The sequence below is a fragment of the Pollachius pollachius genome (assembly GCF_949987615.1).
Source record: "Pollachius pollachius genome assembly, chromosome: 18".
Lineage (NCBI taxonomy): Eukaryota > Metazoa > Chordata > Actinopteri > Gadiformes > Gadidae > Pollachius > Pollachius pollachius.
The window spans coordinates 3898506-3922853 of record NC_136951.1 but is presented as its reverse complement, the minus strand read 5'-3'; the positions used below and the strand labels follow the sequence as shown (position 1 = coordinate 3922853).

Here is a 24348-nt window from a genome sequence, read left to right as displayed (position 1 = left end):
ATAGTCTTTTCTTTTTCATTCAAAAAAGATATCCCAAAAGTAATCCAGAATGCAAAGTCGTTAAATAATTGTAGCTGACTTTCTTTAAAATATTTTATTAACTTTACTTTCTTTCAATTAAACAATGAACAGCGGAGACACAGAAACAGTACCAGATGAAAATGAAACTTCCAGGTGTACTTTTATTTTGAAATTTCACTCAATAATGCATACTTTCTGAACCATATTACATGGGGGACGACATCTAGATTTGTTCCCTTAAATTAGAATATAATGTCACTTTCAAGGACATTGTTCAACCGTTTCAAACCTGCCTCTTTGGCAGAAATCTATAATTACAAAATGGTGATTAGATTCCAGGGTCAAAGGTTAAACTAAACTCAATTTAAAAGTTGAATTCACGTTCAGTGACCATGAAACAACTGCTGCGGCCGCCTCAACATCTTAAGTTTAAAAAAGGGTTTGAGTATTACGATTTAAATCTTAATTTAAAAAAATTGACTGAGATTGTTGACTTACTCTAGAAAGGCCAACAGGGGCCACCATTTAACCTGGTTTGAACTACGGATTGGGAACACCATGGACTACATCCCCACCAAACAAAGGCATCAAAAACATCAACACCCACAATTCTTCATTCTCAATGTGTCCAACATGCTGACATGGCAACAAGCCTAACAAACACACAGGCATCGGTGCACACAGTAGAAACAACACACACACACACACACACAAACCGCAGGCATTGGACATATCAAAGTCTTGTTTGATAGATCAGCACATATTGGATTCACACGTAGTGGAGAAAGAATTTGGACAGAATATATGTTGTCATCTTATCTGTATAAAGTTTAAACACCACAATCCACTTCCTTTTGGCACTGCTTTTTAAGGTTCTGTTAATAAAGAGATGAAGTATGAACCATCTTAAGACCTTTCCAAAGGATGTCAACAAAGAGAAGAGCATTTTTAGTTAAGAATGCATTAATACAGGCACAGCAAGACTCTTCTAAACAATGTAAACTTCTCATGTATTTATATACCACACTTGACACTTGGGTTTCAAATAAAAGGAAATGCTTTAAGATGAAAAGTGCGGTTTAATATAACTGTAAACCACAACTACAGTGTATTTGGAGCAAATTATACTTCTGTGATTTAGGACAAAAAAGACAAAATAATATATAAAAAGACAATTTTGGGATGAAATAGATTAATTAAGAAAAAGTTTCCAATAGAAGTGTAAGATTACAGATCAGATTACAGATTTGTCACGGAGATTGTCTCGAGTGGAGGCAGGAAGTGTGGGCGGTCCCAGGGGTCCATTCATAAAGTTGAAAAAATACAGTTGTCATGACAACATAATAGTTTGGACGTGGGCATTATGAGATTAAGAGCGTTTGAGATTACCGGTGGTTTTCTCCAAGCATAATCGAACCACACTATGATATTAGACAGATTATCCTTCCATATCCTATCTATAGTCCATAATCTGTCTGTCTATACCATCGTTCGATCATAGAACATAATTGTTGTAAATTTCCTTCTAAATCGGATGAGAAATCAACATTTGCCTCAGCACGTCTATCGTCAAGGCATCACCCGATTCTTGGTCTGTAATTCTGCAGCACTTCCTTGATTTGAATGTGGTCTGACACAGTCAAGCCGTGTGCATGGAGCACTCTAATGCAACAAGAACCACAATTAGATGAGTTTAGATTAGATTAGATCCATTGGGGCAAAGCAGGCCAGAGCAGCAAACGCACAGAGTAGAGACTGTTGCTCCTCCACATGGGCGTGGCGCCCAGCCTCTGTCGCGACGCATGGCTGCTCTAGTGGTGATCAGCAGCTATGATACAGACGATGTTATGTGGCATCAGGTGGTGTTCAATCAGAGGATGCTGAGGTTGTACTAAACTCCTTCAAACAGCACTGCTTCAAATGGCACTTCTAACAGCTTTGGATTTGGACTAATAGTAATAATAAATCATGGATGAATATAGCTTGAGAAAAATACAAATCAAATAATGATAATATAACATATTTTAGACAAAATTAATATTTTCTTTTTAAATGGTACACTATTTAATTAATCTCCTTGTTAATATAAATGTAATATATGATGGTTATATGTGGGTTGCTCGATACTTCACTTAGAGTGTAAAGCAGGTTCCCATTTACCCAGTGTTAGCTCGCTACCGCAAGGGCGATGTTAGCCGCTGTTTTATTTGAAGCGACAGAATAAGAAATTAAATATTTAAATTGATAGAGTATGATGAGGCTTGGTTTGATTAAAGTAGAAACAATGTGTATTAAAAAGCTGATTGTGTCAAGGAAACACATCAGGTGTATCAGGTGTAGAAAACAATACTCGGTTTGAACCAGTTCAGCCAAGGCAGAACACTAGTTCCGAAAACAATACTTTTACCTCTGTCTAATTCATAATATGGCCTTTTTATGGATAATACCTTTAGACATTAGAAATGAAAAGCACAACTCCTAGCAATACTGGTTGTCTCGATGGTCCAGTATTGGTGCGTTGCCTGTACTGGACCTACAAGCTAACTCCAGTATCACTACTGTGCTGAAGCCATAGTGGATGCAATCTGAATCGGCTGTTTTGTTTTACTGGGCAGTGTCTATGCCATCAAAACATGTTTAACTTTGGAGAAGGCAATACAAGACACACAATGGTGATTCACTGATATAATTCTAGTGTACCTATATCCAAACACAAGGAAAATAAACATGTTGTAACGGTAGCGGTACCAACCCACCTGGTGTTGTATCACCCTAATGTTACTATGGTAACTCATAAAAAACCAATACATTATATGTCAATAGCTGAGGTGACCAGACAGATCTTCAGACAAAATGGCCATAAAACAATTCCCTAAAGCAAATGATTCACATGTGGAGCATAGCGCGAGAGATATCTCAGTATGATTGCAATGCTGATATTATTAAATACATCTATCAGGACTTTTTAAAGGCTGCAGATAGAAAATAAAGGGGAAACCACTTCAGGGCTAGATGCTTGACACATGGATCATAGGCTGTAGCATCTAGCTAGGACCTTAAGATAGCTACCAAGGAACAGTCCTCCGCTATACTCGTCCTGGCCCCACTCAGTGGGCTGACCTGTGACAGCCCAGCGTTGCCACTGTGGGGAGACAAAGTGGTGTCAGAGTGACATTACAACGCAGAGGGAGAGCGTGATAAAGAGGGGAAGAAAACACAAAATTAAGAGTTGGTCTGTAGACAGACCACCGAAAAACAAATGATGGTAAACCAGACGACTAAGGAATGGTCTAAGCAGAATTTGGGAAACATGGGATGTGATTCGATGAGGAGATGGTAGACGGTTGGTTTCCTGAATGTCATCTAACATGCACATTTCTTCTCATTGGGCTGGGCGGGGCTAAGCTTGGTTGCTCCGTTGCCATTGGCTGGTTCTGCGGGGGGTTTGTCCACGCACTGTTCCATTCTCTTCATGACCAGGTCCAGCAGTGTGATCACCGCCTTGTCCACCTCCACCCCCGTTGCTGCACTCGTCTCAAAGTATGGGATCCTAAAGAGGACAAAACACAGCCATATTACAGTCAAACAAGTATGGTGTCCTGCAGAGGACAAATAACACAAGACAATTACAGTCACACCAAGTACGGTGTCCTGCAGAGGACAAATAACACAAGACAATTACAGTCACACCAAGTACGGTGTCCTGCAGAGGATAAAACACAGCAATTTGACATTCAATCCAAGTATGGTGTCTTGCAGAGGAAGAAACACAAGATTATTACAGTCAAACTAAGTAGGCCTACAGTATAGGCCTACTGTATAGCTATAAGTAGACAGCAGGTCCTCGTTTGTGACCAGGGTACATATCAGTAGCGCTGGATGCTAACACCATGGTGCAGCATGGGGGATTTGTATGCAGGGCTAGCATGTTAGCATGAGACGTACTTACCCGTATTTATCAGCTAGTTCCTTGGCCTGTTTCTCCTGGACCTCCCTCTGGTCGGCCAGGTCAGCCTTGTTCCCCACCAACACGATGTCTGGGTTCTCACAGTATGCATTAGCCTGCAGCTGACCTAGCATTCAGAACAGTAGCGTTATCTAACCTAGCATTCAGGACAGTAGCATTAGCATGTAGCTGACCCATTATTTAAAACAGTAGCTTGTGGCTGGCCCAGAATACTGAACAGAAGAGTTAGACTGTAGCCGACCGAGCATTCGTGTTAGCCTATGTCTGACCTAGCATTCAGAACAATAGAGTAAGCCTGTTGCTTACCAAACATTCAAACGCCTACCTGTTCGTTAAGACATGTCATTTTGGCTAAAAGGGTCAGCAACGTAATGGTACTAAAAAGATTGGAATGAGTAGCAGAAGAACAAGAAGTACGAGGCACAGAAGGAGGAAGAGAAATGTAATACTGTAAGGAGGTCAAGAAGCATTATAAGACTACAGTTGTAGTCTTATACAACTGATATGCCTGCTGGCTAACAATGGCACATTACAGAAATGTGGATTAATGTGCGTTGTCCTTTGAATAAATAAATAAAATTAAATAAAAGGTAGCAGAGTGGGAGCAGAAGTGAAGCTGTAAGAGGAGGAGGAGGAGGAGGAGGAGGAGGAGGAGGAGGAGGAGGAGCATACTCATCCAGTTTCGGACGTTAAGGAAGCTCTGCTGGCTGGTGAGGTCGAACATCAGCAGGAAGCCCATAGCATCCCTGAAGAACGCTGTGGTCAGACTGCGGAACCTGATACACACACACACACACACACACCTGTAGTCTTCTGCTAAACGTAACCAGGATTAATAATTCAACAATCACATTTCACTAAGTACATACTTGTAGCAAATACACGGCCTGATTAGGATGTCCGCTGTGTGTGTGTGTGTGTGTGTGTGTGTGTGTGTGTGTGTGTGTGTGTGTGTGTGTGTGTGTGTGTGTGTGTGTGTGTGTGTGTGTGTGGTCATCATGTCTTTCAAGATGTTGGCTTGGTTTCTAGCCTTTTTTTTATTGTTTCTCTTCATCTTATTGTTGATCATTATTATGTTTCATTTGTTTACTTTCTAGTTAAAGGAGAACCTGATCCCAACAGGTTCTTAGATGATCGCCTGAGATTGCTCCCTCTAAATGTTAAAGTCACGCTGTTACATACATCGTGAGCCTGGAGAATGGAGAATCCACCCAAACCCAAACCTAGTCCCCCCTGACAGGTCCAGGTCCAGGACGAGAGGACAGGTTAACTCTGGACATGTTAACTTGTAGTGTGGCCGAGCTCGGCCTTGTGATTGGACAATCGACCTCAGTGGCCACTGGCGGACTCCTCTTGGTTTGGAGGGGGGGAGCTGGCGTCATGATGACGGGCGGTGTGGGTCTTACCTCTCCTGGCCAGCTGTGTCCCAGAGCTGTAGGTGAACCTTGAAGGTCTTCCCCGCGGTGGTCCCATTCGGGTTGGAGGCCGTGTACACCTGAGGAGACAGCACTAGACCGATCAGAGACCACCTGACCCCCACTCGATCAATCATAGACCTGAAGTGAGGAACTTTGTAGAATAGGAGGCAATCACCCCAGGCAGCCATCTTGGTGCTTTTTTTTTTTTTATTCTACCTTTTCTAGGTAGAATACAACCAAAACAACTGGTTGCTTGGTAACTCTAAAATGTTTGGTCAAGAAGTAGCAAGATGGTGGGAGAGACTTCAGATTTCATGCTTTTTGGACTTTAGATCACATGATTGAAACCCTACAATGAGACATGTTTCACAAGGTCTGGCAAGTCGGATCCCTTCATCTCCTTCTTCACTCTTTTCTCTTTCTCACCTCAGCTCTGCAGCTGTCTCTTCTTCTCATCGCCTTCTCTATCCCCATCTTTATGTCGCTCTTTTTCTTATCACTCTCTCTCTTTTCTTGTCTCTCTCTCCCTGTCTCTCTCTCTATTTTAATTGTCCACTTATCTGTTCATTTCAATTTCCTTTTTATTTTTGTTTCGCCGTTTATTTTAGTCTTCCCCCGTTTGTTTTTTTTTCATTTTATCATCTCTCACACACGCACTCACACGTGTCATTCCGGGGATGTCCATTATAACAAAGGAAATGATATTACAGGAGCTGACAAACAATAGGGCCTGAGACAATGCATCACCCCGGCTACGCAACATATCGCCAGGGAAACACATTGCCTCGGTAACGCATCGCCAGAGCAACGCATCACCAGGGCAACACTTTCATGCGGTTAGGAAAAACATATTTTAGCTAGCTGCACTTTGGTGTTGGGAAGGGATGTGGTAACTCACCACTCTCTTTTCCCTGAAGTCGATGCCGACTGTGGTGATAAACTTGGGGTTGAACTTGTTGTCGGTGTACCTGTAGAGGAAGGTGGTCTTCCCCACACCGGAGTCCCCCAGAGCAAGGAGCTTTATAAGGTAGTCATAATCCCCATCCGTCATAATTAGGAGTGCGATGAACCTGCAAAACAGCACACATACACACATTTAATACAATGGATGTAGTAAGGACCGGAGGAAAATTCACAACAACAGACATACACACAGAAGAAAGCGATGTAGTGGGGACCAGGTTGAATCTTTACAACACACACACACACACACACACACACACACACACACACACACACACACACACACACACACACACACACACACACACAGCTTCAGGAACACAGAGCGATTCTTTAAGACACAAAAGACATGTGAGGGGGAATCAACTGCCAACAGTTATGTGCAATGTTGTGTAACTGTCACAATGATTGCATTTGTAGCTTGAACTATTAAATTATTGAGGATTGAGCAAAATACCATTGTGAGTTGGTTAGTACAGTGAAAGTTTGTGTGAGTTTTTAAACAGTGATCCAAAATCCAATAATCAACATGGATTTAATGGGTGGTTGACCCATTCAAATGGGCTTGAAGAAACAGGAGACATCGTAGACTGAAATGACATGAGATTGCAAGTAATTTACAGATTTTTCTTGTCCATTACTTGAGATACCTTAACTTATCTCTTATTTATCTTCTCACATCACATCTTAAAGGAATACTCCTTTAATATATAAGACTTTCCCTCTGTGAAATGACAAGCATGCACCATGTTTCTGTCCACAAAACAGCAGAGTTATTGAGCCACCTTGATATTAACCTTATTGTGCTTTCAAAAGGGCACAGGGGGATTTCATTACGCCTGTCTGCCAATTCCCAGACTGATTTCATTTGGGTAATAAAGATATTGTTCTTCTGTTGGTACCTTACGGACACAGTAAAAAGCAGCAGTGATTGGCTGTGTAATGTTATGATCCCCTCATCTCTTTAAGCCAATCAAATAAAAGGTAATCTTGAAGCCACCTGCTTGAAACAAAGTGACATAAAAACCCAAAAATATTGGGGCCAACTATGCCTGGTATACTGAATGTAGAGAATGCAGTTGCTCTCATTTACCGAGGTACAAATACTACTATTACTAGCAGTAATGTTTTACAGCAGGGATGTTTTCATACCTAATAAGTATATCCCACTGTCCACCCTAATAAGGGGGGCAGTGTGTACAATAGTACATATAGACAATTAGCCTAAGAGGTTCATGACATACAAGCTATACTCTCTCACTTAGAGCAGGGTTACTTTATTAAAGAGCATTATTTAACATTATGACGCATTTCTTAAAGATGATTACTTGGTTAAATAAGAGTATCTCAATATTTACTATTATGATGTATTTTACACATTTCTGAATCAGGACAAATCCTCCTCATTATTAGTGCAGTGGTTACAGGTTAGGACTTTCAAAGTACTTAGACTTGTGGACAAATCAATAGGATCCCCCACTTGCCCTACCACCAAAGACACCACTTTCCACATAGAAGTGTGACATGTTAAACCGATGTGAATACATATTCAACTTTTACTGAAAATAGTAATATATTCCGTTTCCTGGATATAGTCTGATGATGTTTATACAACATTGTGTGCTCTTTGCATTTAATGTATGGATGTTTATTCTGGAAACAGACAGACAGACAGAGAGACAGACCAACAGACAGACAGAGAGGAGGATGATACGTATCTGTGAAAGACAGGGGCACATAAAGTGCACATTAATATTTCATCTGTGTTTGTGAATGCATGATTTCAAGTGAGTGATGAGTTTAAATATAAAAGGCAGTCTGTGCTGTAGAAACAAAGTGTATATTTCAAATGTATTTTCCATGTCACTCTAAAGTAAGTGGATTTGTATTGAGAGTACAGTTGGCTGATATATTGATGCTATACTATTAATATCCTGATATGAGATGACAAAATTAAACAGTTTTTGTAAAGATATTTTCACAGCACTGACTACCATTCTTGAATAAACACTCTTCACCAATTAAATGTAATATTGCAGTATTGTGTGAAAGCTGTAGTTCCTGGCGCGCGTGCGTGCGTGCGTGCGTGCGTGCGTGCGTGTGTGTGTGTGTGTGTGTAGCCTGTAGCTATATATTTAGACACTGAAGTCATGAGACTCTCATTCCCGGGAAACACAGAGGACTGGAGGGCAAGGCGAGCCAAGCCACACACAGTACACAGCCCCCAAGCTAGCCAAGAAGCCAACTGGACAAGAAGCTAAAGACAAGCTTTCAATAAACTATAGGCAAGCTGTCCTAGAAGCTAAAGACAAGCTATTTAAGAAGCTAAAGATCAGCTAGGCAAGAAGTTAAAGACAAGCTATTTAATAAGCTAAAGATCAGCTAGGCAAGAAGCTTCAGAAAAGCTTTTCAATAAACTAGGACAAGCTGTCCTAGAAGCTAAGGACAAGCTATTTAATAAGCTAAAGATTAGCTAGGCAAGAAGCTAAAGACAAGCTATTTAATAAGTTGAAGAAAAGCTAGCCAAGAAGCTAAAGTAAAGCTAGCCAATAAGATAAAGACAAGCTAACCAATAAACTAAAGAAAAGATTGCCAAGAAGCTGAAGACAAGCAAGCCAAGGACATATGTTACGCAAAGTTATCTAATATCAAAATAATAATTTGATCCATTACTTATAGCCGTTGATGCCATTACCAGGTTAGCAAGATCGAGGTGTGAGGTTAAAAGGGTTGCCAAAATATTTTGAATAAACAAACACTTACCTAATTATACAACTAAAGAAATATGACTCACTCAAAATCCAAGACTGCTGCTGTTTCCGTCTTTCGACACTCTTCACAAATGTCTACAGAGTTGTACAAAGAAGAGTCAGGGGTGATGAATGTGGACCCTACATAGCATACTGGGAGAGACTGTGGTTAAGGGTTGGTATCCAACATGCTAATTTTGACCGGTGATACACTGACAGTCACCATACCATGTTGTACTGGGATCCAAGGTAGTATTCTGTCCATCTTTATAAACAGTTTTCTTTTACATACATATGCACAATTTTCTATATCTGTTTTGCCTAGCTTACTTTTGTTTCATTGTTTCACAGTACAATCGTATGGCCTAACATGAAGCACTAATGAGACAGATGTGTATTTCCTTCTTATCCACAGAGCGTTCTGGCTTCAACACAACTCTCCACCGCTACCTGGCTACCACGGCAACAGCATGAGGGGAAGGAGAGTAGAACAAAGTGCAAAGAATAAAGGAGAGTAGGATAGAGTGCAGAGTAAAGAAACAAGTAGAGTAGAATTAAGTGTATAGTGTACAGTATAGTAAATAATAGTAGAGTAGAACAGATTAGAATAGGGAATACAAGTACATAGTAGAGTAAAATAGAGTAGAACATGTTTACATATGAGGAGAGAGGAGGAGAGGAGAGGGGACAAGAGGAGAGAGGAGGAGAGGAGATGATAGGAAAAGAGAGGGGAGAGGAGGATGAGAGGAGACAAGAGGAGAAAGGAGGAGAAGAGAGGAGAGGAGACAAGAGGCGAGAGCAGGAGAGAGGGGAGAAAAGGATGAGAGAAGAGGACGCAAGAGGATAGGGGAGATGATAGAAAAAATGAACAGGAGAGAGGAGACAAGAAGAGAGGAGACAGGAGAACCATCATAGTACCACAGCATATGTCCCGTGATGAGGAGCGGAGACACTCGACGTCATTCTGATGTTCCACAGCCACAAACCCACACGTTACACACAATGGACCCAGCTAAGTAACCAGGAGGCAACACACACTCATCTATGCATGGTCTGAAGGCTGCAACTAATCAGACCAATACTGTAGACTTTTTAACATTTATTAGGCTCACATTTTCACATGAGGATACTCGATTCGCTGGCTCGTACTGATATCTACAATCCCAGCTTGTGTACTCATCTTATTTCCACAGATATCGTTACTATTGATTGTAATCAGGAGAGGTCCCAGTGCTCTTTCTGTTGTGTTCTACAGCTCCAGGTCCCCCATCACTCCAAACAAGATGGAGCAATAACCCAAAGAAGACACCATCGCACAAACGTCCCTCAACACAGAGACCCAGATGGCTCCGGTGGGGTGAGAAGGTCACCTGTTGGGCCCTGAAGCCCTGTGCTAATGGATCTGAAGCCGATCTGACAGGCAGTCCGAGGGACGTTGTCAAGACCCACGTTGACATTACCAATCCACTTATTCAGCTTCTGCAATCAATTACCCTGCTAGGGATGGCTATTGATCTGTGATCAGCCGGACCTTGTCCAATAGGCCCAGACATAATTTGTTTAGCGCTAGGATAGACAAGACTGACCATTAACATGACAATAATGAGGTCAGGCCCACAGATACTCTGCATCTAGCCTCTACTCAGATCTATTGCTTTCTACTTTTCTTTCTCTGTGTCTCCGTCATCACATCTATTGATGTGCACTGTAAAGTGATTGTTTTCAACTCAAGTTCTGGGTACTCTAACTATATGTATTCTAGCTATATGTATTCTAGTTATGTGTATTCTTGCTCTCTGTATTCTACATGTGTATTCTAGTTTAATATAATCAAGCTATCTATGTCCTATAGCTATGTAATATGGTTCTGTGTGCTCTATTTCTGCGTATTGTTATTCTGTGTGCTATTATCTCTGCACTGTGGCTCTGCCTGCTCCATCTCTGTGTATTGTGGTTCTGCATGCTGTATCTCTATGTTTTGTGGTTCTGCGTGCTGTATCTCTGCGTATTGTGGTTCTGCATGTCCTATATCTATGTATTGTGTTTCTTGTATTGTGGCTCCATCTCTGGGTATTGAGGTTCTTCGTACTCTATCTCTGTGTAATCTTGTTCTGCCTGCTCCATCTCTGTATGTTGTTGTTCTGCCTGATCCATCTCTGTATGTTCTTGTTCTGCCGGCTCCATCTCTGTATGTTCTTGTTCTGCGTCGTCTATCTCTGTATATTCTGGTTCTGCCTGCTCTATCTCTGTGTATTCTGGTTCTGCGTGCTCTATCTCTGCGTGCTACGGGGGTACCAGCAGTGGATGCCAACAGGGAGGGAGGTGGCTGACATCTGTAGAAACAGCAGACACCACCACTCAAAGGTCAGCCGGGATGAAGAGAGCCAGAGGAGGGAGGAGGGGGAGGGATTACAACAAGGTGCTAGGAGGAGGGGCTACAGTGGGAGGAGTTAGGATACAGGAGGTAAGGCTAAGTAAGGGCAAGTACTCAATTAAAAAGGAAAACTAGTGGTTTTCATCATACGGTCATACACAGATTCAGCGTAGAGAAACCAATAATCAGCAGATCTGGCACAAAGGCCCCACGCCAGGTTGGTGAACAACACCACTCTCATGTCTATGTCCCTGTCTGTCCCTTCCCCTTTATAAACAACACAAACCCTCTGCTGACAGACGCGCTCCGGGTGGAAGGTAAGGACATTAAGGACATTAGGGCGCGACCCGAACACCAATGGTCTGAATCAGGGTCGAGCCCTCGAGCTGAAACAACCAACATGTGAACGGCGTGAGACCACACAACGCTCACATGACTCCTGGAGCCTGACCCCTGACCCTTTCTACAGTCCATATAAAGTGTGCGTGCGTGCGTGTGTGTGTACATGTGTGTGATCTTGTGTGTCAGATTGGTTAATTGACCCGTAAGTTAATCAATGATGAATCCATCCTGAGCAGAGGAGGACAAAGAAGAGAAGAGGAGGCGGACTGCCTGCATCACACGTTTAAGACCTTACTGGTCGATTACAGAGTGTACAACCACAGCACTCCTGATTTAAAACCCGATCATAAACATCCTGCACACGTGCTTCTGCGCTGGTGACCCAGCTAAAACCATTAGCTTCGTGACAACTGGTGATCTTTATAATGCAAGATGATGCGTCGATGAAAGGAACATGATATATGAACCTCAGCGAGTCGTAAACCAACCTCGTTGTAGGGTCCGAGGGCGTAGCTATGCCGGTGGTATAGGGACCGAGGGCGTAGCTATGCCGGTGGTATAGGGACCGAGGGCGTAGCTTCGCCGGTGGTGTAGGGACCGAGGGCGTAGCTTCGCCGGTGGTGTAGGGACCGAGGGCGTAGCTTCGCCAGTCGATACAGAGGTTGAGTTTGGTGTTGGGAAAGTTTCTTTAACTTGTGGTGAATCATTTCTTTATAAGTGGTGACAGGTGTATTAATAAAGTTATTATTCAAATCACTGTCATCACCGTTAGCTAGACCAGACTATTGGAGGAAAGAGTGGACACCATGTGATTTGACACTTTAGCACATGAATGTGCTGCTTGTCATGATGTCTGATCACTAGGAGATGTACATGTGACCTTAACCCACACACACACACAGTATCTGTGTCCTCAGTAAACACACAGTCGGTCTTTAGTATGTCACATGCCTCGTTGTTAAACTGATAGAGAAAGGCAGAAATTAGGAGAGAGAGAGAGAGAGAGAGACGGGGAGCCATGGGAAAACCAAGGAAAAGATGGGAGAGGAACAGAGAGACAAACAGATGTCTACCTGCTTCTTAATGATTTGTCTCTGTACTGTCTAACCCCTAGCTGATCCTTAATGACCTGCCTCCGTACTGTCTATCCCCTATCTGATCCTTAATGAACTGTACTGTCTAACCCCTACTCATCCTTGATGACCTTTACTGTCTTACCCCTTCCTGCTCCTTTATGATCTGTCTCTATACTGTCTAACCCCTATCTGCTCCTTAATGATCTGTCTCTGTGTTGTCTAACACCTAGCTGCTCCTTAATGATCTGTCTCTGTACTGTCTAACCCCTGCCTGCTCCATAATGACCCGTCTCTGTACTTTCTAACCTTACCTGCTCTATAATGACCTGTCTCTGTACTGTCTAACCTTACCTGCTCCTTAATGACCTGTCTCTGTACTGTCTAACCTTACCTGCTCCTTAATGACCTGTCTCTGTACTGTCTAACCTTACCTGCTCCTTAATGACCTGTCTCTGTTTTCCCTGTTGCTCTAGCCAAGGCCTAAGTACCACATCTGTATTTGCTTGGTTAACAGTGCTGCAGGCACAACGATCCTTAGATATATATTTACACGACCTTACACTGCAGTATAAATACTGAAACACAACTGTAATAAAATGAAAGTATTACAACTAATTTAAATGATTCACACTACTGTCCTCTATCCCCAGCTGACCACATTGCAGATCTTGGTCCAAACCAGTCTCAGTTCAGGCTCCAGACTAACCCAGGCCAGTCCACAAAACTCCAGGGTCCAGTGTTAGACTATTGTGTGTGTGTGTGTGTGTGTGTGTGTGTGTGTGTGTGTGTGTGTGTGTGTGTGTGTGTGTGTCTGTTTGAAACCCAGATAGAACACATTAGTTGGTCTTAATCCAACATAGTCAGGGGTAAGCTGTTTTATTCACATTATTTGTATGTCTGCGCTTTTGTTGATGTCAACGAGAGAGAGAGAAGGAGAGAAAGAGAGATAGAGAGAGAGAGAGAGAGAGAGAGAGAGAGAGATAGTTTAGCCAACAGCTTATCACATGCCTTAAAACTTTACGAATAAATACATAACTACCAAACTATCCCATAACCCAAGTCTTGATCACCAGAACCGACCAACTGATAACCTAACAACACCTGAATACTACACTATAGTACTACACTACAGAGATATCTCCAAAAGATGGAAGCCCTGCTTACCTCAACAGAGCTCCTTCGTGTGCCGTACTTTCCTCAGAGATGGAGACAGAGACTCAGAGACACACACAGAGAAAGAGAGAGAGAGACCAGCTGACTGTCAGCCTATCGCTCTTTGTGTGTGTGTGTGTGTGTGTGTGTGTGTGTGTGTGTGTGTGTGTGTGTCTGTGTGTGTGTGTGTGTGTGTGTGTGTGTGTGTGTGTGTGTGTATAACTGAATGAAGTGCATCGGGGTGTTGACTCCGGCACACCAGAGGCCACGCCCCTCTCTGGACACCCAACTGACTCACTGGCTAGGATGAAGCTTAGCATGTTAACACATGGCTAACGCCAAGGGCTATAGAGCTAACTGGTCAGCCTGCTGGCTGGTGGCTTCCGCTAGCAGACTAGCATTACATGGCTTTTCTTTATAAGCAAAAGTTGGCTAACTACCTAGCTACATGCGTGGTAGCAAGACAGCTAGCAGATGCGAACTAACTGTGCTACTAACTAGGTAGCAAGACAGCTGATGGATGTTAAGCTCACTCCATTAAGGGCAGGCCAACTGGGAAGTGGGTTAGTTTGGCTCTGAATTTGCTGAGCAGTTACCGACCGCACTACAAGTTTACCAGTGAGCTAGTTGTCATGGCATTAGTAGCCCCACAGGCAAGCTAGGTTATGGGTTAGCATTGTTACAGTGGAGGGAGAAAGCTAACATGTTGGCAGTGTTTGCTGCCTGACTGGTTTGCAAATCACCCGATGGCTCTTCCTTCAAAATAACTGGTTAGCTGGTTATTCGAGTACACAGAGCAAAGATCATTTCCTATTCCCCTTTAGCATCAACTAGCTGTAGGAACAAACTATATCAAATGGATTCTGGATCTATCTGGTCCTTTTCTGCTTTTCCCTCCCCCTGCTCTGATGTTCAGTGTGTTTGTAGGGACAGGGTGGGCTACTGTAGGCAACACACCCACGTCAGGCCTTATCACTAGTCATGAGAGTTTGGCCTCAGGTCAAACCAGAGGCGGGAGGGAGGGGAGTGTGTGTGTGTGTGTGTGTGTGTGTGTGTGTGTGTGTGTGTGTGTGTGTGTGTTAGAAAAACAGGAAGTTTGCCACTAGGTAAATAGCTGGGAGGGGGAAGTGGATTCTTGTGGCATCTTATCTTTCATCAAATGTTTCACTTTCCATCACTCAGACCTCTGTTCCAGCGCAACGCGCTCCCATGCTAACACGTCTTTCAGCAGCAAACACTAGATCAGACGTGTTATAAAACCAAGGGCGACATGTTGACCAACTGGAAAATCAACGCATATTGGCAATATTTATTTGAGGAAATAGGATTATTCTCCCCATTTGCTCTAAGTAGAGGCCTTCCATAGTGGAGGGGGCTATACTGGTATAGATAACTACATGGAGTTAATCAACTTACAGCATTTTTTGTACATATTTTTAAATACTGAGGATTTATTTTAAACATCAGTATCTGAATACTTTTACTTTTTTATCCATTTTGAAAAGTTAAAGATTAGAATGAAATTATCAAACATTATATTATTATATTAAGTATAACGAACTATGACCAGGTTATGTTTGCTCTAGCGCCCCCCTTTGTGGATAGTTTGTACAACACCTCATCCCTCCTCATCGCAATCCAGCTACCTTGACCATTCTGTCAGTGAATAACATATTAGTAAATACCTTGTGACTTCTTTATTTACACGTCACAAGCTGCACAATAACAACACACACACACACACATAGCTCAGGCTGAAACCCATGTGGAGGCAAGAAGGACGTGTGTGTGTGTGTGTGTGTGTGTGTGTGTGTGTGTGACATTTCTCCAGGCAACAGTGAATGCCTGGAGAAATGTGAAGTCCAGTTAATTTATGTTCCTGTGTTATATATATAACACAGGAACATCATTCACTCACACACACACACACACACACACACACACACACACACACACACACACACACACACACACACACACACACACACACACACACACACACACACACACACATATACCCAGCTGTGTGTCGGGACCTCAACTATAATGGACATGGGGTCGCGGGAGATTGCTGACTTCTAGCTATAAATCTGTGATGGTCAACGCTTTGCCCAGAATAACAGTAATTACTCCAAACGGTTTGGAAGGTCCTGTACACGCTGGGCTACTAGACCACTACTTCTAACTTGTGGCTGATTTCCACCGTTTGGTACCATCTGAACTTAAGTCTCCTGTTCTTGACTATTTCTGGTTCTCCATGGAGAAAGAGTTATTGAAAGCATCTGGTACCTGGTGATCCCCTGCCAAGCCTAGCAACCAAAATCAGACCTGAAAACAAAGCAGAATACTGAATGGTCAGGGAGTATCATCACCAAATGATCACTGCATCACCGGGTCATCACACCGGACATCCTGCACAAACCCAACCTTTAGAAATAGGCCCGCACCTTTTCACCTGACGGCAAAACCACAGGTTCTCCTCCATGGTTCCTGTGTCATGTTGAAGACAACATCCGGACAGTTCCATGAGGCATCGCTATGACAACCTGACATTGAAGGGGCACTCTGTGCAAGTACTATTTGCAGTCGAGAACGTAGTAGATCAAAGGTGAGCTGGTACTGTGCTGTGAAGAAAGCCGTTGGTGCTGCGAGTGGATGTTAGAGGAGCAGGGCACTACGGTGAAAGACACAAGGGTCACAACACAACACTTCAGAGGACCCCCCGTTCAGTCTTAACTATTTCCCAAGAGGCAGCTTAATGTGGACACTTCCCACAATGAAACCACATAAATCTATAAGCTCCTGGACAAACAACTCTTGGGTGAGAAATACTTATTATTGATCAGCTACCTATCGATCGGCCCTCATATACCTGCAAATAGCAGAGCCCTTTAGTGGTTCAACTAAACAGTGGTCTATATATATATAAACACATACATACATACATACATACATACATACATACATACATAGTACAGACAGACAGACATACACAGACAGACAGAAAGGGAGGGAGAGACAATTAGTTCCCAGTGAAAACAGACCACATTGTCTAAATTCAGAAGCTAACGTAAATAATGTATTTAGTGTGTTTAATGTGTGCAAGACTGTTGCTCAGCGTGGAGTCCACACAAAGCTCTATTCTCCCCACAATCAGCTGAGGAAGGACAGGAAAAACACCTGGAACATTCCTCTGACTTAGCAGAGACATATCACTATCAACCACTAGCACCAAACTGGATCAACACAACACACAATACACACAATGACAGACATACACCAACACAATTACCTTCTCCACTCCCTTATACACAACAATAAAATGGTAAACATATAATACACACAATGACACATACACACATTAACCTTCTACTGTCCTTAATATACAACACATCATACACACAACATGACATTATAAAATTAGCACATTCCCTAAAACACAGAACAAAACAAAACTACAATAGGATAGCTATGCAAAACACATCATGTACATGAACTGTCGTATTTTCACGCGGTCACATACAAGTTCCTGAGATGGGTGTTGGTGTGAAGAATCACTTTAATATAAAAATCTATGCTGAGGCCTATTAATCTGAGAGAGAGAGAAGGAGAGAGTGTGAGAGAGAGAGAGAGAGAGAGAGAGAGAGAGAGAGAGATAGTGTGTGTATGTGTCATTGTGTGTATTATATGTTTACCATTGCGTTGTTGTGTATAAGGGAGTGGAGAAGGTAATTGTGTTGGTGTATGTCTGTCATTGTGTGTATTGTGTTGATCCAGTGTGATGAGAGAGAGAGAGAGAGAGAGAGAGAGAGAGAGAGAGAGAGAGAGAGAGAGAGAGAGAGAGAGAGAGAGAGAGAGAGAGAGAGAGCACACACACACACACAGAAATCCGTAAGGTTGGAATGAGGAAATGACTTGAGAGAGGAGGTCAGGGAACAGCCAGAAAAGAAATACATGGAAAGAGAGTGAGAGGGACAGAGAGGGAGAGAGAGAAAGAGAGTATAATTAAGGACAACAGCGCAGAGAGAGAGTGGAAGGGAGGAGAGGGGAGCAGGAGTAGAGATTAGGAGATAGGGAAGGAGAAGATATAGGATGTATGTTTCTCATGTCAGCATTCACTTTGAATTGTGAGTTGAGAAAAAGAAAGAGAGAGAATGAATAGAATTTGAGGAAGTAAAATAAATGGGAATTAGGAGCAGCAGAGATAGTACAGTAATGAGGAGGAGGAAGAGGAGGGAGGACATCCATAGAGTTTAAAAATGCATGAAGCTGGAAACAGACTGCATGCTGGGTATCAGGAACCCCTCTGCTTAGGTCATCTACACACAAAAAGACATTGACACCCCACTACTTCTGGCTAGTCATGGTGGATATACGACAATTTGTTTTTTTCCTTCACATTGTGATGACGAGGTGTAAACCAGAACCAGGTTCTTAACCCCTCTGTACAGGGTATCCCATAGCAACATAGCATCATGTATAGGAACACAGAGACATACATAAGGAAACCATTGATCTGCTGGTTTCAACTGGTTGAGTTCACCAGGGTTAAACTGAGTTCACCAGGGATAACTGATTGAGTTCACCAGGGTTTAACTGTTTGAGTTCACCAGCACTTAAAGTGAGTCTAAATGGTTCTCCCTCTCTCTCTGGCCAAAGAAACAGCAGCCTTACGGGACTGTTACGTAAGCTGCTTGTTCTAGGATGAACGAGGTGCCTCTTCTGTGTGTGTGTGTGTGTGTGTGTGTGTGTGTGTGTGTGTGTGTGTGTGTGTGTGTGTGTGTGTGTGTGTGTGTGTGTGTGTGTGTGTGTGTGTGTGTGTGTGTGTGTGTATATATATATATATATATATGTATATATGTGTGTGTGTGTGTGTGTGTGTGTGTGTGTACTAGATTTAGTTGATGACTATTGAAAATGACAGAAGACGAAAACTCAGTCTCCTGTCTCACTGCTTTATTGGTGATGTCACCACACCCTGTGTCACTGCTCTATTGATGTCACAACAGTCTGTCTCACTGCTTTATTGGTGAGGTCACCACACCCTGTCTCACTGCTCTATTAAAGCCACCCCATCCTGTCTCACTGCTGTATCTGTGATGTGACCACATTTCATAATGCTCCATCAGTGAGAGACCGAATATAAACATTTAGAATTGTATTTTATTATTGACTTCAAGAGAAATACAATGAAAACATATTCAAATCAATAAATCTAATAATAATTATCACTTGGTACATTATTCATTGTGCTCTTTATTCACAATTAATTTGTGTTATCATCATTGTATTGTTTTCTATTTGCTGACACTTTTATATTAAGTTGTTTCTTGTATGCTTTGGCGATGCAGAAATGAGAAGGTCAGAAGTAGAGAGAGAGAAGGATTGTGACAGTACAATTCTTCCTTGGTTACAATTTAACACGATTTCAATCCGTCTTTTCATTTTCTCCTCTTTAACTTTTCTACCTCCATCACTAGGCAACTAAGGTCCTCTCTTCTGCCTGTCCTCCTCTCCCTCCCCCTCTCTCTCTCTCTCTCATACAAATAATTGGAATAAAACAGCTTACCCGTGACCGTGTCACCCCAGTTTTCGACGGGTTCTACGGGGAGCAGCGTAGTAAAACCAAAGTCTTCTACTCGTGGTCACTGGGAGCTGCCCAGTACACCCACAGTCTTCTACTGGTGGACACTGAGAGCTGCCCAGTACAACAACTAGCATTCATTATGTTTTCAAAATGTATATCTACTTTAAAGTGTAACACTAACTAATGTTATCATTAATGTATAATACATAGATTGTTCTAAAATGTATATAAATAAAAAATCATAATAAACCAAGAACCCAAACAAGTCATTTACATCCAAGCAATAACACCCACCCAGCACACAACCAACGCACACGTACCACCACACACGCATGCACACATACACACACACACAGAATAACACGCACCCACATGCACACGCACCCACACACACACACACACGCACCCACATTGAGCCACACACACACCCGCACACACATATGCCCCCACATGCACACGATGGGTATATAATACATTTCAACGTTATTCTTGCTTCATAGCTCCCATAGCTCCCATCCATGATATTTATTTCATGAAATATATATCTGCTTTGATATCTTCTGATTTTAAATAAAAGCGAGCTGGACTTGAGGGAAGACGTAAAAGTTAATGTAGTAAACTTGTAAGCAGCTTGCTACACTATCAACCAATATCCCTTCTGCAACAAGACAATGATATACAAAATGAATGAATGTCATGATTACGATTCCCCCTTGAAGTATTCTTATTTCTTGATTGTTGGCAAGACAAGATAAATCGAAAAGGTAATGTTGAATGTAAAAGGACATTCACGCTTTGAAGGCCTTTACAGTCTTCAAGCAAATCATGCCCAAGTACTGAGACATCAAAGCCTGATAAAATAAAAAGGAAAGAAACAAATAAAAAACATCACCCTACTTGATGTCTAGTAAGAGCTATCGTTTATTACTCTAGTTAGAGCTGTCGTTTATCACTCTAGTTAGAGTTGATCACTCTAGTTGGAGCGGTCGTTTATCACTCTAGTTAGTGCTGTCGTTTATCACTCTAGTTAGTGCTGTCGTTAATCACTCTAGTTAGTTTATCACTCTAGTTAGAGCTGTGGTTTATCACTCTAGTTAGAGCTGTCGTTTATCACATTAGAGTTAATCACTCTAGTTAGAGTTGATCACTCTAGTTGGAGCTGTCGTTTAACACTCTAGTTAGAGCTGTCGTTTAATCACTCTAGTTAGAGCTGTCGTTGATCACTCTAGTTAGAGCTGTCGTTGATCACTCTAGTTAGAGCTGTCATTTATCACGTTAGAGTTTATCACTCTAGTTAGAGCTGTTGTTTGTTCCCCTAGTTAGTTCTGTCGTTGATCACTCTAGTTCCAGCTGTCGTTTATCACTCTAGTTAGAGTTCATCACTCTAGTTAGAGCAGTCGTTTATCACTCTAGTTAGTGCTGTCGTTTATCACTCTAGTTAGTGCTGTCGTTTATCACTCTAGTTAGTTTATCACTCTAGTTAGAGCAGACGATTATCACTCTAGTTAGAGCTTTCGTTTATTACTCTAGTTAGAGCTGTCGTTTATCACTCTCGTTAGAGCTGTCATTTAATCACTCTAGTTAGAGCTGTCATTTATCCATTTAGTTAGCTTATCACTCTAGTTAGAGCTGTCGTTTATCACTCTAGTTGGAGCTGTCCTTTATCAGTCTAGTTAGAGCTGACGTTATTAACTCTAGTTAGAGTCGTTGTTATATAGCTCTAGTTAGATTATTAGTTATATAGATCTGGTTAAATAGCTAGAGTGGGAGATCCAGTTTGAGCTCTAGGTATAAAGCTCTACTTAGAGCTCTAGCTATACAAATTATAACTCAAGCTTGAGCTATAGTTATATGGATTTAGTTGGAGCCATACACATAGTTCAAGTTTAATTTCTAGGTAGATGGAGCTTTAGTTATATATGTCTAGCTCTAGTCTTATATTTCTAGTTAAATAGCTCTTGTTATATAGCTTTTGTTGGAGCTCTAGTTATATAGCTCTAGGTATATCTTGTTGGAGCTCTAGTTTTCTAGCTCTAGGTAGATCTAGTTTAAGCTCTAGTTATATAGCTCTAGGTATATTTTGTTGGAGCTCTAGTTATCTAGCTTTAGGTATATCTTGTTTTAGCTCTAGTTATATAGCTCTAGGTATATCTTGTTGGAGCTCTAGCTATCCTACTCTAGATAGATCTTGTTGGGGCTCTAGTTATCTAGCTCTAGCTATAGTTCTAGTTATTCTGCTCTAGGTATATCTTGTTGGAGCTCTAGGTATCTAGCTCTGGGTAGATCTTGTTGGAGTGCTAGTTATCCAGCTCTAGGTAGCACTCTTGTTATCTAGCTCTAGCTGGAGCTATATTTAGTAGCAGCAGGGCAGCAGTATAATGAGCAGTGTAGAACAGTCTGAGATAGAAAGCTGATTTCATTAAAGATCAAAAAGCACCGACCTGTCTGAATAAATTGACACGGATAAGGTTTACCTCTCCTCTCGCTCTCTAACCTCTTCCCCACCTCTTTATCTCTCCTCCACCTCTTTATCTTTTCTGTAGCTCTATGCCCTCTTCTGAAGCTCTATGTCTTCTTCACTTCCTCCTCATTCTCTTCTCTAGCTAGCTCTCTCTTTAATCACATCTGCTCTATTTTCTCCACCTCTCTCCTCTCTTACTCTCTTTTTCTACCTCTCGCTTGTCTGTCGCTCACTTCTATACCTCTCCCCCTCTCCTCTAAATCTGTTTCTCTTCTCTCTCTCTATCTTTATGCCCTCATACGTCTCTTGAGTATATGTTCTATTGCCTACCTAGTCTGTATTTCTCAAACAGACGTTTTGCACCTCATGCTGTTCAATTGTACTTCTAATTATCTCCCTCTCTTCTCTAGTGTCTCCCGCTCTCATTTCCTTACTGTCTCTCCAACGATCTGTCCGTTACCCTCTTAATCACACCAAGCTGTAAAAGGGGACACAACTACTGGGCCAGGGGGATGATTTATAGGCAATCTACACACACATCTATACAAGAACTATGAATAATAGATCATATTAAACAACAGACTTCAATGCACTGTATACACAATGAGCAGCAGTATAGTAGATATTATACTATAATAGTATAGTATAGTATAGTATAGTATAGTATATAGGTCTATTGTCGATATGAATCGGGTCAATGTGAAGATTGGCAAACAATAGTGTTCAATTTCCTTTGTGCTACCTAATAATACTAACAATGTATTGGCGTTAAAACCGATTCTTGTTAATTTGACGCTTTATTAACACCGAGGCCATACATAAGCCCGCCCGCCAGGGGGTTACTGGTTTATCATCCCCGTTAACCCTCCTAATGCAGACCCCCAGGACCCCGCGGACCCCTCACCCTGAAGACCCCCAGGACCCCTGGTGATGTCACCACACCCTGTCTCACTGCTCTATTGAAGCCACCCCATCCGGTGTCACTGCTGTATCGGTGATGTGACCACATTTCATAATGCTCCATCAGTGAGAGACCGAATATAAACATTTGTATTTTATTCTTGACTTCAAGAGAAATACAATGAAAACATATTCAATCAATAAATCTAATAATAATTATCACTTGGTATATTATCCATTGTGCTCTTCATTCACGATTAATTTGTGTTATCATCATTGTTTTGTTTTCTATTTGCTGACACTTTTATATTAAGTTGTTTCTTGTATGCTTTGGCGATGCAGAAATAAGCAGGTCAGCAGTAGAGAGTGAGAAGCATTGTAACAGCACAATTCCTCCTAATGCAGACCCCCAGGACCCCCCTCCCCCTGTAGACCCCGAGGACCACGTGACCCCCCTCCCCTGCCGTCAGGACACCCCTCACCCTGGTGTCAGGGGCAGACGAGACGTCCACAACATCAGCGTTGCAGCACAGCTCCCGGTCTTTGGTTTGATGTGGACGCTGAGCTCGCATCGATATAAAATAACAATCTGAGCTTGTGCCGTAAACGGAGTTCTGAACATAAAGTTTACCAGGTTGGAAAGTTGCGGCATTTCTCATTTGCAACTGCACGAATTGTGTGCCCATACAAAATCGTGCAGTTACAAACGTACACACATCACGACCAAAAGTCGTTTGCATGAAAATGCGTTTCGGCTGCAAACTGAAACGCCTCTCATGCAAACGAGTTTCTCTGCAGACAGTTCTCCCGTCTCTCCTGCCTCGTCTCTCGTCTGGAAACACGCAGTCCACGGACCTATGACTCATACCCCCGCGTTACACACAAACGCACACACACACACACACACACACACACACACACACACACACACACGCACACACACGCACACACACGCATGCACGCGCGCGCACACACGCAAACACACACAAACACACACACACACACACACACACACGCCAACACGTCCTGATAAGACGTCATAAGAGCGGGTTTTGTACTCACGTCAACGGTGATAAAGCGAGCTCAGATGCGGTCAGCAGCGGTGTGGTCCAGGCTCTCCCTTTCGTCTCCTCCCGAACCGAGAACCCAGTGCATCTTCACCGTCTTGGCCGCTCGGTGAAACCCAGGATGATCCAACCTCGCCCCACAAACGCTTCCACAGCTGACTAAATGTCCAGGAAGGCGGAGGAGGTTGTATGTCAGGGAACGGCGGCGTAGACCTCGGAGAAGCAGGTGGAGCTGGTGGCTATCGCTTCCTTTAGGGTGGAGGTTTGACA

The 24348-nt window shown here is 42.5% G+C and overlaps 1 protein-coding gene across 2 annotated transcripts; it reads right to left on the bottom strand.

Annotated features, from left to right (window-relative positions):
• Positions 1 to 146: 146 nt before the first annotated feature.
• rab27b (RAB27B, member RAS oncogene family) lies at positions 147 to 24348 on the bottom strand. 2 transcript variants are annotated; one of them, XM_079756217.1, is made up of 6 exons: positions 14076 to 14228; positions 6305 to 6476; positions 5395 to 5483; positions 4661 to 4764; positions 3971 to 4094; positions 147 to 3571 (listed from the first exon to the last, which is right to left on the bottom strand). In XM_079756217.1, the coding sequence occupies exons 2-6, from the start codon at positions 6455 to 6457 to the stop codon at positions 3385 to 3387; spliced, it is 657 nt and encodes a 218-aa protein (XP_079612343.1). In that variant the 5' UTR covers positions 6458 to 6476; positions 14076 to 14228; the 3' UTR covers positions 147 to 3384. The 2 variants fall into 2 exon arrangements, with proteins under 2 accessions (XP_079612343.1, XP_079612342.1); XM_079756216.1 differs by lacking the exon at positions 14076 to 14228 and adding an exon at positions 24074 to 24348 and having other exon boundaries at positions 148 to 3571.

Excerpts from the sequence above, each read along its gene's own strand:
- rab27b (XM_079756216.1), bottom strand. The coding sequence starts at position 6,457 with ATGACGGATGGGGATTATGACTACCTTATAAAGCTCCTTGCTCTGGGG. Across the intron at positions 4,095-4,660 it reads TAACGTCCGAAACTGGATGA|GTCAGCTGCAGGCTAATGCA; the intron begins GTATGCTCCTCC and ends TCTGAATGCTAG. Across the intron at positions 3,572-3,970 it reads GAACTAGCTGATAAATACGG|GATCCCATACTTTGAGACGA; the intron begins GTAAGTACGTCT and ends TGTCCTCTTTAG.